The 12,808-nt window shown below is 44.9% G+C and overlaps 4 protein-coding genes across 7 annotated transcripts; 1 reads left to right on the forward strand and 3 right to left on the reverse strand.

The window, feature by feature from the left end:
• The first annotated feature begins 397 nt into the window (after positions 1–397).
• On the forward strand, positions 398–9,367 carry LOC120895310 (probable cytochrome P450 301a1, mitochondrial). 4 transcript variants are annotated; one of them, XM_040298540.1, is made up of 9 exons: positions 470–510; positions 3,273–3,334; positions 4,507–4,966; positions 7,141–7,291; positions 7,368–7,480; positions 7,829–8,224; positions 8,302–8,467; positions 8,604–8,852; positions 8,934–9,367. In XM_040298540.1, exons 3-9 carry the CDS (start codon positions 4,644–4,646, stop codon positions 9,258–9,260), a joined length of 1,725 nt encoding a protein of 574 aa, XP_040154474.1. In that variant the 5' UTR covers positions 470–510; positions 3,273–3,334; positions 4,507–4,643; the 3' UTR covers positions 9,261–9,367. The 4 variants fall into 4 exon arrangements, with proteins under 4 accessions (XP_040154472.1, XP_040154473.1, XP_040154474.1 ...); XM_040298538.1 differs by lacking the exon at positions 3,273–3,334 and having other exon boundaries at positions 398–510; XM_040298539.1 differs by lacking the exon at positions 3,273–3,334 and having other exon boundaries at positions 439–510; positions 4,491–4,966.
• A 51-nt stretch (positions 9,368–9,418) lies between these two features.
• LOC120894856 lies at positions 9,419–10,192 on the reverse strand. The gene is made up of 4 exons (XM_040297707.1): positions 10,055–10,192; positions 9,879–9,995; positions 9,571–9,816; positions 9,419–9,502 (listed from the first exon to the last, which is right to left on the reverse strand). The coding sequence occupies exons 1-4, from the start codon at positions 10,190–10,192 to the stop codon at positions 9,419–9,421; spliced, it is 585 nt and encodes a 194-aa protein (XP_040153641.1).
• A 146-nt stretch (positions 10,193–10,338) lies between these two features.
• LOC120895312 lies at positions 10,339–11,461 on the reverse strand. Its single transcript, XM_040298542.1, has 5 exons — positions 11,389–11,461; positions 11,261–11,299; positions 11,034–11,144; positions 10,686–10,962; positions 10,339–10,613 (listed from the first exon to the last, which is right to left on the reverse strand). The coding sequence occupies exons 1-5, from the start codon at positions 11,446–11,448 to the stop codon at positions 10,537–10,539; spliced, it is 564 nt and encodes a 187-aa protein (XP_040154476.1). The 5' UTR covers positions 11,449–11,461; the 3' UTR covers positions 10,339–10,536.
• A 265-nt stretch (positions 11,462–11,726) lies between these two features.
• Positions 11,727–12,732, reverse strand: LOC120895313. The gene is made up of 5 exons (XM_040298543.1): positions 12,611–12,732; positions 12,505–12,552; positions 12,315–12,425; positions 11,963–12,236; positions 11,727–11,865 (listed from the first exon to the last, which is right to left on the reverse strand). Exons 1-5 carry the CDS (start codon positions 12,662–12,664, stop codon positions 11,807–11,809), a joined length of 546 nt encoding a protein of 181 aa, XP_040154477.1. The 5' UTR covers positions 12,665–12,732; the 3' UTR covers positions 11,727–11,806.
• Positions 12,733–12,808: the final 76 nt, after the last annotated feature.

Raw genomic sequence — 12,808 nt, forward strand, 5'->3', positions numbered from 1 at the left:
TCATTTCTGTCTATTCGTTTTTGCAAAATATTTTCATTGTTTTGATATTTTTCATTTTTCCTTTTTTATATTAACACTTTTTTATGTTTTAGTAAAAAAAGAAACATTTTTTACAATTTCTTTAATGACTTTCATGTTTTATAAGTTTTTTTTGCCTTCAAAATAGCTCTGCGCAATTTGTAGATAATCTTACACTACATCCCAAGGGTTAACACCTTTCAAATAGTAGACTCTCTTTTCGCGTATGCTGGCTCTCTCTCTCTCAGCCCTTACCGTATACTCGCGATTCTCTCGTCCGCCCCAAACGCAATGGGGCCAAATAACGTACAACACACACACTCACAAAACGTGGCTACGTCATCCGCGCTCCGTTTGGGGGAATCATGATCGTAACGGCTCAACACGATCAGTTCGCGCGCTCCCATCGTCAGTGTTTCCCGTGCGTTCGATCGTTGAAGTCACTCGCCGTCGGAATAGTTTCGCGATCGTTTCTCTCGCTGCCACAGTGCTGTAAGTGTGTCCCTCCCAGTGTGTGTGTGTGTGTGTGTCTTTTTGCTCACCCCACTTTACCGGGGAATGGAAGAGAAATTCAGATCAAAAAGAGTGCGTGTGCTGGCAGAGTCGTTTCGCGTGGCTCCCTTGTTGTGTCCGGTTTATTCCACCAAAAGGCGAACGACGCCACGCTCTTGCATCGAATCTGGTGGGGACCGAGTCGAATTTCTTCATCTTCATTGACCTCGAAATGGATTGGGTGGATTGGGGGAAGCTGATGGTGGCATCGAGCGTTTAAGCTGGATTATGTCACGCGAACAAGGGCCATTGTGTGTGGTGTGTGTTAGTACGGGCGAAAACTCGTTTCCCTACAGTTGTTCGTGAAACTGCCGAGGTCAAGGTTTTCGTGTCAAAGTACACAACTGTGTTACGACGGTGCACGTAGTTTCAGTGCGGTTCATTACAGTGTGAAATTATTGCAAAGCTACGACTACGAATAGTGCGTGCAAATGACCAAACCGCTTTGTGAGAATGAGCGACCAAGAAATGGGAGACCCCGTTCGGAGAACACACCCTAAACGGACACACATTCCACGCCATCTTGGCAGAGAAGGGGAGAGGGATCGCATGGGGTTTGTTTGCCGTATGCCAATGCCTTGAACCGTCGCCACGCTCAGGTGGATGCTGCTGACCGATCAAACAATCTACACCCATTGGGAGGGTATCGCGTGGCCAACGCAACGTCATGGCTTGGCGTGGTGAAATCTCCAACACAACCCCCTTTTTTTTTTTTGAAATCCGAAGAAGATGAACCCGCTACGACGTGGCAGCCGACCGATCACTTGCTCGAAAAAGTGAAACCCAAAATTTGAATTCACTTTCCGCAGACTTTGCTGTGGTGTATGTGTGATAGTGGTTTGAAGTTTCCTTTACCCGTATGCGTTCTTCAGCGTAGGGGGAGCTTGTGTGAGACTGATCTGTTTTGGTTTGTAGAGCCTTCGCCTTGCACCGTGTCAAGTTCGCATGCTCTCCAGAGACAGCTTGGAAGGCTTGGAGATTTGCATACTGTTGACCGAACCAATTCACACCTCTGCAGCAGGCTACTGATGGGCTGATGACCGTAGCTCGTACAATGACTGTGAATTTGCAAAAAAAAGCTGTTTAAATAACAACGAAAAGGGGAAACGAGTGAGAACATTTTCAAGGTTGCACAAGACGATTTGATTCGATTTTCCTTTTTGCAAATTGATTGACAATTGACAGAGAAAAGAGGCATACGATTGAGTGTTGGAATCAACGAAAGGATTGTTGTAATAGTTATAATTGTTTTATATTCAATTTTTAATAGATATTTAACACTTCACCTATTTAAAGACATAGATTTAAAGTTGTAGATGTCTTTGAATTAAGCTTTACACTGCTGGTACTGCTGAAAAAGCTGATAAACTCCCAATGTTGTATAATATCTGACCTAATATGCAAACTATCTAATTAGTATACTGTCTCCCATATCAATTTCAAACGCCTCTCAAGCGATCCGATGGCTTCATTTATGCAACTTTGTAACCATTGTCTGGCTTGAAGAAGCCATTTTTTACCTACACACACACACACACACACACACACACACACTTCATAGGGCTTCATCAATCCATTGGCTTGACAAAAGCCGTGGAATTACTTTCATACGCATAAAAACCCTTCACCACTGATTGTCACCGGTGCTGGAGTGACGATGGCCTTCACCGCGTCTCGCGGTAATGATGGTGTGTTGTGTGCACAGCACAAAACCTTTACCGTACCATCCAATTGTTTCACCCTTCTTTTTTTTAGTGTTGCGTACACACATCAATTGGTGAAAACAATGACACCTTACACCGTGTGTCTTAACATATTTGCAACTTCTCCACCTGTATTAACCGTGGTCGTGCGCGATGGCAACGACATCTCTGCCTCTCTTCAAAAGTAGTCCTCTGCACCGGCCTGAAGTTGTTTGGAACCGGTTGATGCTGTTCGGGGTCCGTTCGTTCGAGCTTGGCTAGTTAACCTTGAGCTAATCGAAAAGGCAAACGGCGAATGTGTAATCTTCGAGCTGCACACAGCACAGTTGCCGCCGTGTGCAGCTTGCCATAAGCCTGCTGGAGCGTGATTTCTTAAGCACTTGCTGGAGCCCAAAGAATTCTTTCAATCGACCCTCTTTCAACATGCAACATGATGCAACGGTGGTGGTTGATCTCTCGTGCCTTGGGAATGGCACGATCGTGCGCAAATCAAGCGCCACGTTTGCGTTGCTCAACACAGAAGCTGATGCTTAACCGAAAGGAAACTTTATCCGTTTTCCCCCTTTTTGCCACACCAGAAATCTCCCAACCCGTCTCATCAATGGTTCTACAAACATACACGCATGGAGGCAAAATTCGTGCCCTACTTTAGTACCTCTTTTTTGAATCGTACGTTTATAATTAAATTGAAGCTACTTTGTGTGTTTTTGCCGCTTTTGGTGATACTGGTTCACCCCGTAGGCCCTTGCAAAAATGCGATCACCAAGCGCATGTGTGTGTTTGTGGGGCGGCGCGCCGGTGTGTTGCTGTTGCGTCGGTGAAAGCTACGAATTGTGTGTGTGGAAACCTTCATTGCGATGCTCCACAGCCGAAGCTTTTGATTGGCTATGGATATCAGCGCGCGAGCGCGCGCGATATCGCACTATGTTGCGTTTTCGAATTTTATCACACATTTACACACACACACTAGGAACGGTGTCTCACTCTCTCTTTCTTCAGTGGTTTAGAAATAGGTGAAGCAAACCGGGAAAGCAATGAAATTGATTTAAGTTTTCTAATAGGTAAAGTTTTGTTCAAAGAAACACACTTTAGTTAATAATTGTTTAAAATATGATAATGATAGTGGATGTTTTAAGCGTTTGAAATGGTTAACATACTAACTTGGAGATAGATGATGACCCTATAGATCTCTAAGAACTTGTAGAACTCCTGTATGTTTCTCATAACAGATGATCTTGTAATACATGGATGATATGATCTTCATGATCGACATCCTCCAAGACAGTTGGGTTATCTAATGGTAGACATATCTGTACCTAAAACCTCAGAAATCGATCATGATCTATCTGGAACTATCAAAGTAGGCTAGTTTGTATATTGTATACCAATTCTTCAAAAGACTTGGAATACTACTAGTCTGGAGAAGAACATTTTGGGTTGAAAATATGGGAATTAGGACATTAACCAACTCAATCATAAATTCCTCTTTTTGGCTTGACGGCCTACACGATCATGCAGGATCTACAATGAGATCTGAGCCTAGTAGTAGTAATAGTACTAATCTAACCCATTCAGCCTTGTTGGAGCCAAATCGTCTATCCAATAGATCATCTCTAGGTCGTCCCAGTACACTCAGAATGGTTTCTAGATCTCGTTGTGGATTGATAAGACCACTTAAATACTTCGTCTGAACTATCTTCTGGGCTTTTGATATATTGGCAGGGAGCTTTTCACAGATTTTAGTACTTAAAGTCTTAAATCCTGCAGTCTTCCAAGGTTAAGCCATAATCTCTCTCTCTCTCTTTTCGAATAAGCTAAACAAATCTCTGATGTTTATTGAAGTGTGTGAACTTATGATACTGTATGCTTATCAATTAGTGATCATTATCGCCATGGTAGCGTCAGATATGCTTCGACGAGACATTATATTTTATGGGACACGATTTAACGATTTTTAATTACAATTTTGTGAGCATAGTCCAAGGTTAGCCAGCTTAAAACACACAATCATCTTCACGTTGTGGCCCTTCAAATTCCAGCTTTATGCTTTTGAATAAAAAATCGTTTTGGGAAACATTGTCTCTCCACAAGAAGAATGCCCTAAACTGAACTTGGCAATCGATAGGTGGTCTTACACCGGTCACTATCATGCCGAGCCTGTCAAACCAGTTTCAAACAATGTTTCGCCACTCCACTTTGGTTTTCGTTAACGATTAGACAATCTCGCTTTCAGCTCCTCACATCGAGAAGGCGTCGACGGGGCAAACTAGCAAAACGCGTGGAGTGTGGATCCGTTTCCACCCAAAAGACATTACAGTGTGAAAGGAAACAGAGTTCGTTTAGTGACTTTTAGTGACAAAAGCAACCACAATGAACCACACCCGGCAACGGTTGATACGTGAGCTGACTGCGGTGCGTACGATCGCTCAACCAAGGACGGCCGTGCAGCTTCAGCGACAGCAGCAGCAGCAGCAGACCCGTTGCAGCAGCACAGACCGCCCGATCCGATACACACACTCTACCGCCTCCTGTCCGCACATGGTCGAGGCATTGAACGTCGGAACAGACGGTGCACAGACGACGGCCAGCAGTAGTAGCAGCAGTGCACGCAACACAATCCGGCTGGAAGATGCGCGGCCCTACTCGGAAGTGCCCGGACCGAAACCGCTGCCAATACTGGGCAACACCTGGCGGTAAGTAATATGTGTCTCTCTCTCTATGTGTGCTATTCGGGCGATGGTACAAACAGGTTTAGCATCGATGGGAGCATTGGTATTTTGTGGTGTGGCTTGGGAATTGACGTCAAAATACGTTCCGTCTGCAAAACAGATCTAGGGTGGTATTTGTACATGCGTCAATAAAAGAGCTGTGGGAAGAACACAATTTTAAAACCACGATCTTATGACGCATGTTAAAGGACAATTATATAAGAGAAAACCAACTTAGTCGCTGAAAAATGTGTTGAAATTAAAGTGAAATATTCAAAATGACTGTTTTGATGAAACACGTGAAAAGCAACAACATTTCTTCAGTCTCTGTCTCCTTTCTGACAAACGGGCAAACATTCAAACATTGTGATTAATAGCTTCTAATCATAGAACTCGTCATATTGTCCCCCTCGCCTATCGATTGTGGCGTTAATGATAAATTGGATGCTGCCAGTGCGTTACGCAATTTACCGGTTGAAGGAACGGAACTTTTGGCACTCTTCAAGCACGCGAGGGGTTGTTTGACCCCAGTTTGAGTCGCATGAATTTGCATTATCATCAGCATGGTTGTAATCCCGATGGTGGTTTTTTGTCGATATAAATTTGAATTCGATGACAGTTTTGGAGGGGTGAAGAGTTTTGATTAATTGCAATACAAATCTTCTCATATTAGTGTTCTAATATGTTGAGGTGAACATTCATGTAATAGCATTAACATATAGATGACAGAGGGTTTCAAAGGTTCTAATAGTTATAAGACACTTTTTTGACTTTTTCATATGGAAAATTAACTTTATATAATGGAAATAGGACTCTATAGCACACTTTTAGAACAGGCTCTTTAAGAATTTATCTTTGAGGATTTGTCTTTGAGAAATTCCTGTTGGATTTGTCCCAAAAAGGTCCTATAGAGTCCAATTACTTACACATAAAGCCCATTTCCCGGTAGAAAGAGTCAATAACATGTCTCAAAACTATTAGAACCTCGAAAACCCCTATAATAGTTAAGTTCTTTTTCCATTCATTTGATGATAATTTGCTAATTTGAAGTTTAAGTTTGGAGTAGGTTTATTATTTAATTACTTTACTACTTACTTTATCTAACTTAACATTATCATTCAGTGGATGTTACTCTACTGACGTCACTATCTTCTCGCAGGATCTCAACATCTTCATTGCAAATGCTTTAAGCCTGAAACCCATTAAAACAAACTTTTCTTTGTAAAATCAATGTTTATTTCAAAGCATTTTCTGACCATACGAGGCCAAATATCGCTTCCCAAAAATGGAAAAAAATGTAATTAACTGTAAAACAACAACCAATCTTTGTCAAAATAACAACACTCGGGATGATTAATACAGTTTTGTCCATGGTTTTTTTTTGTCTCGATCTAGCTTAAACACACGGCACGCGTCGCTTCGCATCCATTAAAAGTTAATTAGATTGAATTTGCCGATAAACACAACCTTGAAAAAATCGCACCTTAATCAACAAATTACCATGCAATTAAGGTACAAGAACAAAAAATAAATTATTGTTTGGGAGGTTTTTTTAAAGCTCATTGTGCTCTTCCTTTTCAATACTATTCATCTTCTCTGTTGATACTGGGTCCTTGTTGCTTTACACGCTAAAGAATAAAATTCAGCAACATCAATCATCGATTGCAACTCAATTGATGTCGATCATCTGACACAACGCTTAACAAAAGTAAATTCTGTTTGCTTTCCATCAAAACAGCTTACATCACACAGCTCGCCGGCTGTTTCAGCTTGCCAAATACCGACAATGTTTCCACTTGTTTCACGCTGTCAAAACCGAAAACAAAATTGTTTGATGTATTGCAAACAATGCCAATTCTGACCGCGGCGTATCTTACTCTTTCCAACTACTCCCACATGGTTTAACGGCTCATTAGCTTAGCCACAACACCACCTACCCGAGCTCATCGAAACATTGAATCAGAAGCCAATGGTGTGCCGTTGCTATTACTTACACCGTGTACAAAGCGCCTTGCCAATTCCAACCACACCATGCACGCCTTTTACAGCACGCAGCGGGGCGAACAAACATCGCTACGAAAAGGGCTCGTTTTTTGGATAGGAGTTTTACACATTGTTTTCACCACACTTTTCTTCTTCTTCTTCTTCAATTTCTGCAGTGTTTTCCCCATCATCGGCCAGTACAAGATATCGGATGTGGCGATGATATCGTTCCTGCTGCACCGCGACTACGGCCGCATCGTACGGCTCGGTGGATTGATCGGCCGCCCGGATCTGCTGTTCGTGTACGACTGTGACGAAATCGAGAAGGTAAGGGCCGGCGAAGGAATGGAAGTGAAGGGGGGGAGTTTGTTAATGGGTGTGACATCTTTGCCACTCTACACAGGTGTACCGTAATGAGGGCCCAACACCGTTCCGACCCTCGATGCCCAGCCTCGTGAAGTACAAGAGTGAGCTGAGGAAAGACTTCTTCGGCGATCTTCCCGGTGTCGTTGGAGTGTAAGTACTTGAGGTGTTGTTTTTTGTTGTTGTTGTGGAATAGCAAAAGGAAATGATGCAATAGTGGTTGAATGTTGTCTATGTGTATAATTAAAGCACACGATTAATTGTAGTGAAATCTAGATGCTTTATGACCGGATGAGTGACTTAGTCTTTGCCTTAATTAGGCCTCTAGGGCTAACGTTTCGCTTGGATTAATGCACACCTACCCAGCCGTGGGAAACGATTTTCCTCTGAAATACTATCCTAAAAGTAGCTTAAACTCTGATTGGCATTATCATCACCCTCTTGACCGAGTTCCGTCTCCCGGCAGTCTAATCTGACGCTCCCTTTTTTGTTGTTGTCTAGTCACGGTGAACCATGGCGTGAGTTTCGCTCCCGCGTCCAAAAACCGGTCCTGCAGCTGTCCACCGTCCGGCGGTACGTGTCCCCGCTCGAGCAGGTGACGGAAGAGTTCATCGACCGGTGCCAGCAGCTGCTGGACGATCGCAAAGAGCTGCCCGACGATTTCGACAACGAGATCCACAAATGGTCGTTGGAGTGCATTGGGCTGGTGGCGCTCGATACCCGGCTCGGGTGTTTGGAGCCGAATCTGGACCCGAAATCGGAACCGCAGCAAATCATCAATGCGGCCAAGTATGCGCTGCGCAATGTGGCCACGCTCGAGCTGAAGGCACCGTACTGGCGCTACTTCCCGACGCCCGTCTGGTACAAGTACGTCAGCAACATGGACTACTTCGTCAAGTGAGTATTTTGGGAGTGTGATGGGAGAGTTGGAGAGAAAGAGATAGAGAGAACTAATGAGAGTGTGTTGGTTGCAGAGTTTGCATGAAGTACATCAAGAATGCAACGCAGCGGATGAAGCTGAACGAAGGCCGTGCACTAGACGGCGAACCTTCGCTGCTGGAGCGTGTCATCAAGAGCGAAAACGACGAGAAGCTGGCCGTTGTGATGGCGCTTGATTTGATACTGGTTGGAATCGATACGGTAAGCGTGACGCGCTCACTGGTTAAGTGTTAACCGTACACGCAGCAGCGCCCTCTAGCGTAATTTGCGCAAACTTCATTTTGACAGCTTCCAAAACAAAATTGATATTTTTCGAATTTTCTTTCCAATTTTGTAGATTTCGATGGCTGTCTGTTCGATTCTCTACCAACTCGCCACCCGGCCAGCCGAGCAGCAGAAGCTGTACGAAGAGCTGAAGCGGCTCATGCCCGACCCGAAGACACCGCTCACGATCCAGCTGCTCGATCAGGCCCACTACCTGAAGGCATTTATCAAGGAGGTGCTGCGAGTGTACAGCACCGTCATCGGCAATGGGCGCACCCTGCAGGAGGACACCGTCATCTGTGGCTACCGAATTCCGAAAGGGGTAAGCTAGAGCACAACGACCCAAAAAGAGAATTCTTTGGAACGATTTTTGTCTTATATTTCGTGTTTTTTTGTCTTGCAGGTCCAGTGCGTGTTTCCGAATCTAGTCCTCGGCACGATGGAGGAGTACGTGTCCGATGCGCAACGGTTCAAGCCGGAACGGTGGCTGAAGCCGGCCCAGGGCGGTTCGGGCGATCAGCTGCACCCGTTCGCCTCCCTGCCGTACGGGTACGGGGCGCGCATGTGTCTCGGCCGACGGTTTGCCGATCTGGAGATGCAGATACTGCTGGCGAAGCTGCTGCGCTCGTTCAAGCTCGAGTACCACCACAAACCGCTCAAGTACGAGGTGACGTTCATGTACGCGCCCGAGGGTGCGCTCAAGTTTAAGATGACGCCGCGGGAAGAGTAGTGAGAGTTAGGAGCGAAGGAAAAAGGGGTTTTTTGTTCGTTAATTTAGGGATTTTGTTTAATATTCATACGAGAGAAGTAAACGCTAAATAAACTGTTTGAACAGGAGCGATCGAACGGCTCGAAAGGAATGGGCGAGTAGCATGCACGAAAGAACGGCTAGAACGGCTGGGGACACTCCAGAATGTACTGCCTCAAGGCGTTGCACTGCGCACTGTTGCTCCAAATGTGCGGCGGACAGTTCTGCAACGGAAAACGGCATGCAATGGAACCGCAAAGAAGCGACAAAGAAACACAACGACGGTGCTTACCACAAAGTTTTTGATGTTAACGCAACCGACAAAATCAACGCCCAAGCTATTGCAGCCGGCAGGGTTGCTTGCACCACCACCACCAGCACCCACGGTTTGAAAGCACTGCAACGTACTGCTCTGGAACAGCTGCATGACGGCCGGATCGTTCTGCGTGGCCGTCACGATCACGTGCAGTATTTTGGCCTGATCGAGCACACCGCCCACTAGCGTACCCGTTGCATTAAGAGCGCACTCTACAAAGCACTGCCGGGGTAAACTCCAAAGAAGTTACAATACAGCTACTAAACGAACGAGAGTAAGCTCACCTTGCCACGCTCGTATATTAGCTTCCGCTGCAGCGGTTCCCCACCGTACAGTGTCTTGCAGTTGCGCAGCAGCTCCTCATCGATCAGTGAAGGCAGCTGGCAGCAGTCTTTGGGATGCTGGTAACAATTTGAATGATTAGCAGCTTAGTAGACAGAACAGTAGTCCTACCACTTACCACTTCCAACGGTGGCTGATTGCAGTGAACGACGGGCTGTCCCTCGGCTTGAAAGGGAAGAGCGCCACAACAGTTCCACGACGACAGAAGTAGCAAAATGAGCCTCCACCGTGAGTCTGTCCGCTGATGTGGCACCATTGCTCGATGCGGAGCAGTTGCAGTGTGATCTGTGCTACACGCGGGTCAGACGACGAATGTGGAATGTGTGAGGCTGTTTTGGGAAGATTGAAACAATTTTCTGTGCCCCTTTTTTGGCAGTTCAAAAATTACAAAAATAATCAAAATAATAGAACTACGCAGACATGTTTATTGCTCCAGTTCCACTTTTAAGCTTAACACAATGCAGGTGATTGGATGTGTTTTTCCTCGCCAAACATAATTCAAACAGTCTGTTAACCCTTTCACGTGCCACGTTTGGCTTTGACCCGGTTTTTTGTCTGTGTCTGTGTACCATCTGTTTGCCCTTTTTCGTTACCATTTTTTCACTCACCCGGTTTGTAGATTACGCCCGGTCCATACATTTTCACAATTACTCCCAGAATGTTATCGCACAGGGAAGCTAAAAAATACATCAAAAAATGCTTTTTATTTCTTCTTTCGAATTGGAACCCCCGCGTTTACCCGCGCTTACAATTCATCCACCGCTCCGGCGGACAGTTGCCGATGCCAACCTCCATCAGGCAACGGTTGAACAGGTAGGGCAGCGGGCTGCAGCGCATTTTGTTGACTTCTGCGATATTGTTGTTCATACGCTTTGCGATGACTTTAGCACACACCACCATGGAGTAGGTAAACGCATCTCGAAGCGTTGGATCCAGCTCGTCCCGGTACTTGATGTACGCGTCGGTGTTCACTTTGCCATCGGCGGCAAACATACCGATCGCTTTGTAGTAGCACTGGTGAATGCACTGGGGGAAAGCGTGAAGTGAGGATACATTAGGAAAGGGTTTTATGGCGAAATGGAGAGTGATCTGCGTACCATAACGGTTCCATTGTCCATCTGCGCGGTGGCGTGCTGTTCGTGGCACGCCCGGTACGGTTCCTGGGGAAATGTGTGCTCTACCATGCAGCATACTTGTGCGTCTGATTTCTTGAAAGAGAAGGAAAGAGAGAGTTAGAGCAACTAATATTGAAGAACTACTACGATCTTTTGCAGGGTTGGTCGCCTTCACTCCAAGTCACCCAAATCACTCTCCACTCACTTACAGGATCATCGTCGATGTGAAAGTCCACGATAGCAAACACCTGTGGAGGATGGAATTAAATGTTTTAAATAAAACAAGTCCTTTCTTTTGCTTCCTATTCCTTCGTTGTTTTACACACACGACCATTACCTTAACAAGCACAATAACCATCACCGAAAGAACGGTCCGTTCAAGGCCGGTTGGAAGCATTGTTTCGTACTGATTCGACTGAAACGCTAAATGAAGTGTTATTTTTTCTACCCTCTCTTAATACAGGAAGTGGTGTGAAAAGTGGAGATTTGTTTACATGATTTAAAGAAGCTTAATTAGAGGGTATAACCAAACAGCTATCTATAATTACCACGTGTAGAGTTTAATGATCAACCGTGCTTGATCGTGTCACACCGACAAGGGTGCAGGCACGTGTTGATACTTTTTTTAAAAATAAGATACAAAACAATATCCACAAAGAAGAGATATTTTGAATTACATTTTTTAACATTTGCTTTTATTTTTCTGTATATTCGGAGCTTTTTTACACCGATTAAGCCATGCTCCAACACCGCCTCTACTGTCTGCCGCGCTTTGGGAAGCATTCACCGCTTCGCATCTTGTTGCAGAAGCTTGCTGTGGCCGGGAAGGAAATTAAATAAGCAAAATAAGCATCAATAATTAAGTTTTAGCTCCACTTTAAAGTCACTGTCCCCTTTCCCACTAAACTCACTGTTTTGCCATTTATCTTCCGGGCACTTGGCTTGCGTATGCTTCATCAGGCACATCATAAAGATAGCCCCAACAGGGGAACATTTCATATCGTGGTCCCGTTCCTGTATCTTTTTTTTCATCTCCGTGATGGTCGTGATACAATCGGTGGCGATGGTTTGTGCCGTGCCCTTCCAATCACCCTCCAAACGATCGATGTATTCCTGTACCTTTGCCTCCACTAAGTCGTCCCCGTTCAGTAGGCCAAGTGATTTGAGCTTACATTCTAGCGGACACTTGAGAAGGGGAAAGGGAAGTGGAAGCTGTGTAGTTTAAGCAGAGAAATGACTGATCCTTTTCGGTTGTTACTTTACCATCATTTTGTCGTGCGGTTCGGTGGTTTCGTCAACGCTGGATGAGCAATCGTCCGCCCCGTCCAGTGGAATGATCATGTCCACCTGGCAGCACTGCTCCATTTCTTCGCGCTAATCGTGACATGATCGTAAAATTATATTTAATGAGAGATTTCTCGAGACGAAAAGCTAAACTACACTACAATCTTACTCTATTTTTTAAGTTCTCACAGTCTGGGTCAGCTGCAGTCGCTAGAAGCTAAAGGTAAAAAAAAATCAATAAAAGCTCCCTTTAATGCAAGAATACCTTTCCTTACCATCATCCACCCGAGCGAGACGAAAACAACTGCTACACTTTTCTTCAAATCCATCCTTTAGCGCTTATACAGGGGGATTGATGCGTTTACGAAGTGTTCTACTGGACACAAGCCGGTTCACTTTACTGTCTAATTAACTTTGTTGTGCCATTTTTATACACATATTGGCACGCGGCGACACGTACGCCCTTGTGTGTC

The sequence above is a fragment of the Anopheles arabiensis genome, chromosome 2 (genome assembly GCF_016920715.1).
Source record: "Anopheles arabiensis isolate DONGOLA chromosome 2, AaraD3, whole genome shotgun sequence".
Classification (NCBI taxonomy): Eukaryota; Metazoa; Arthropoda; class Insecta; order Diptera; family Culicidae; genus Anopheles; species Anopheles arabiensis.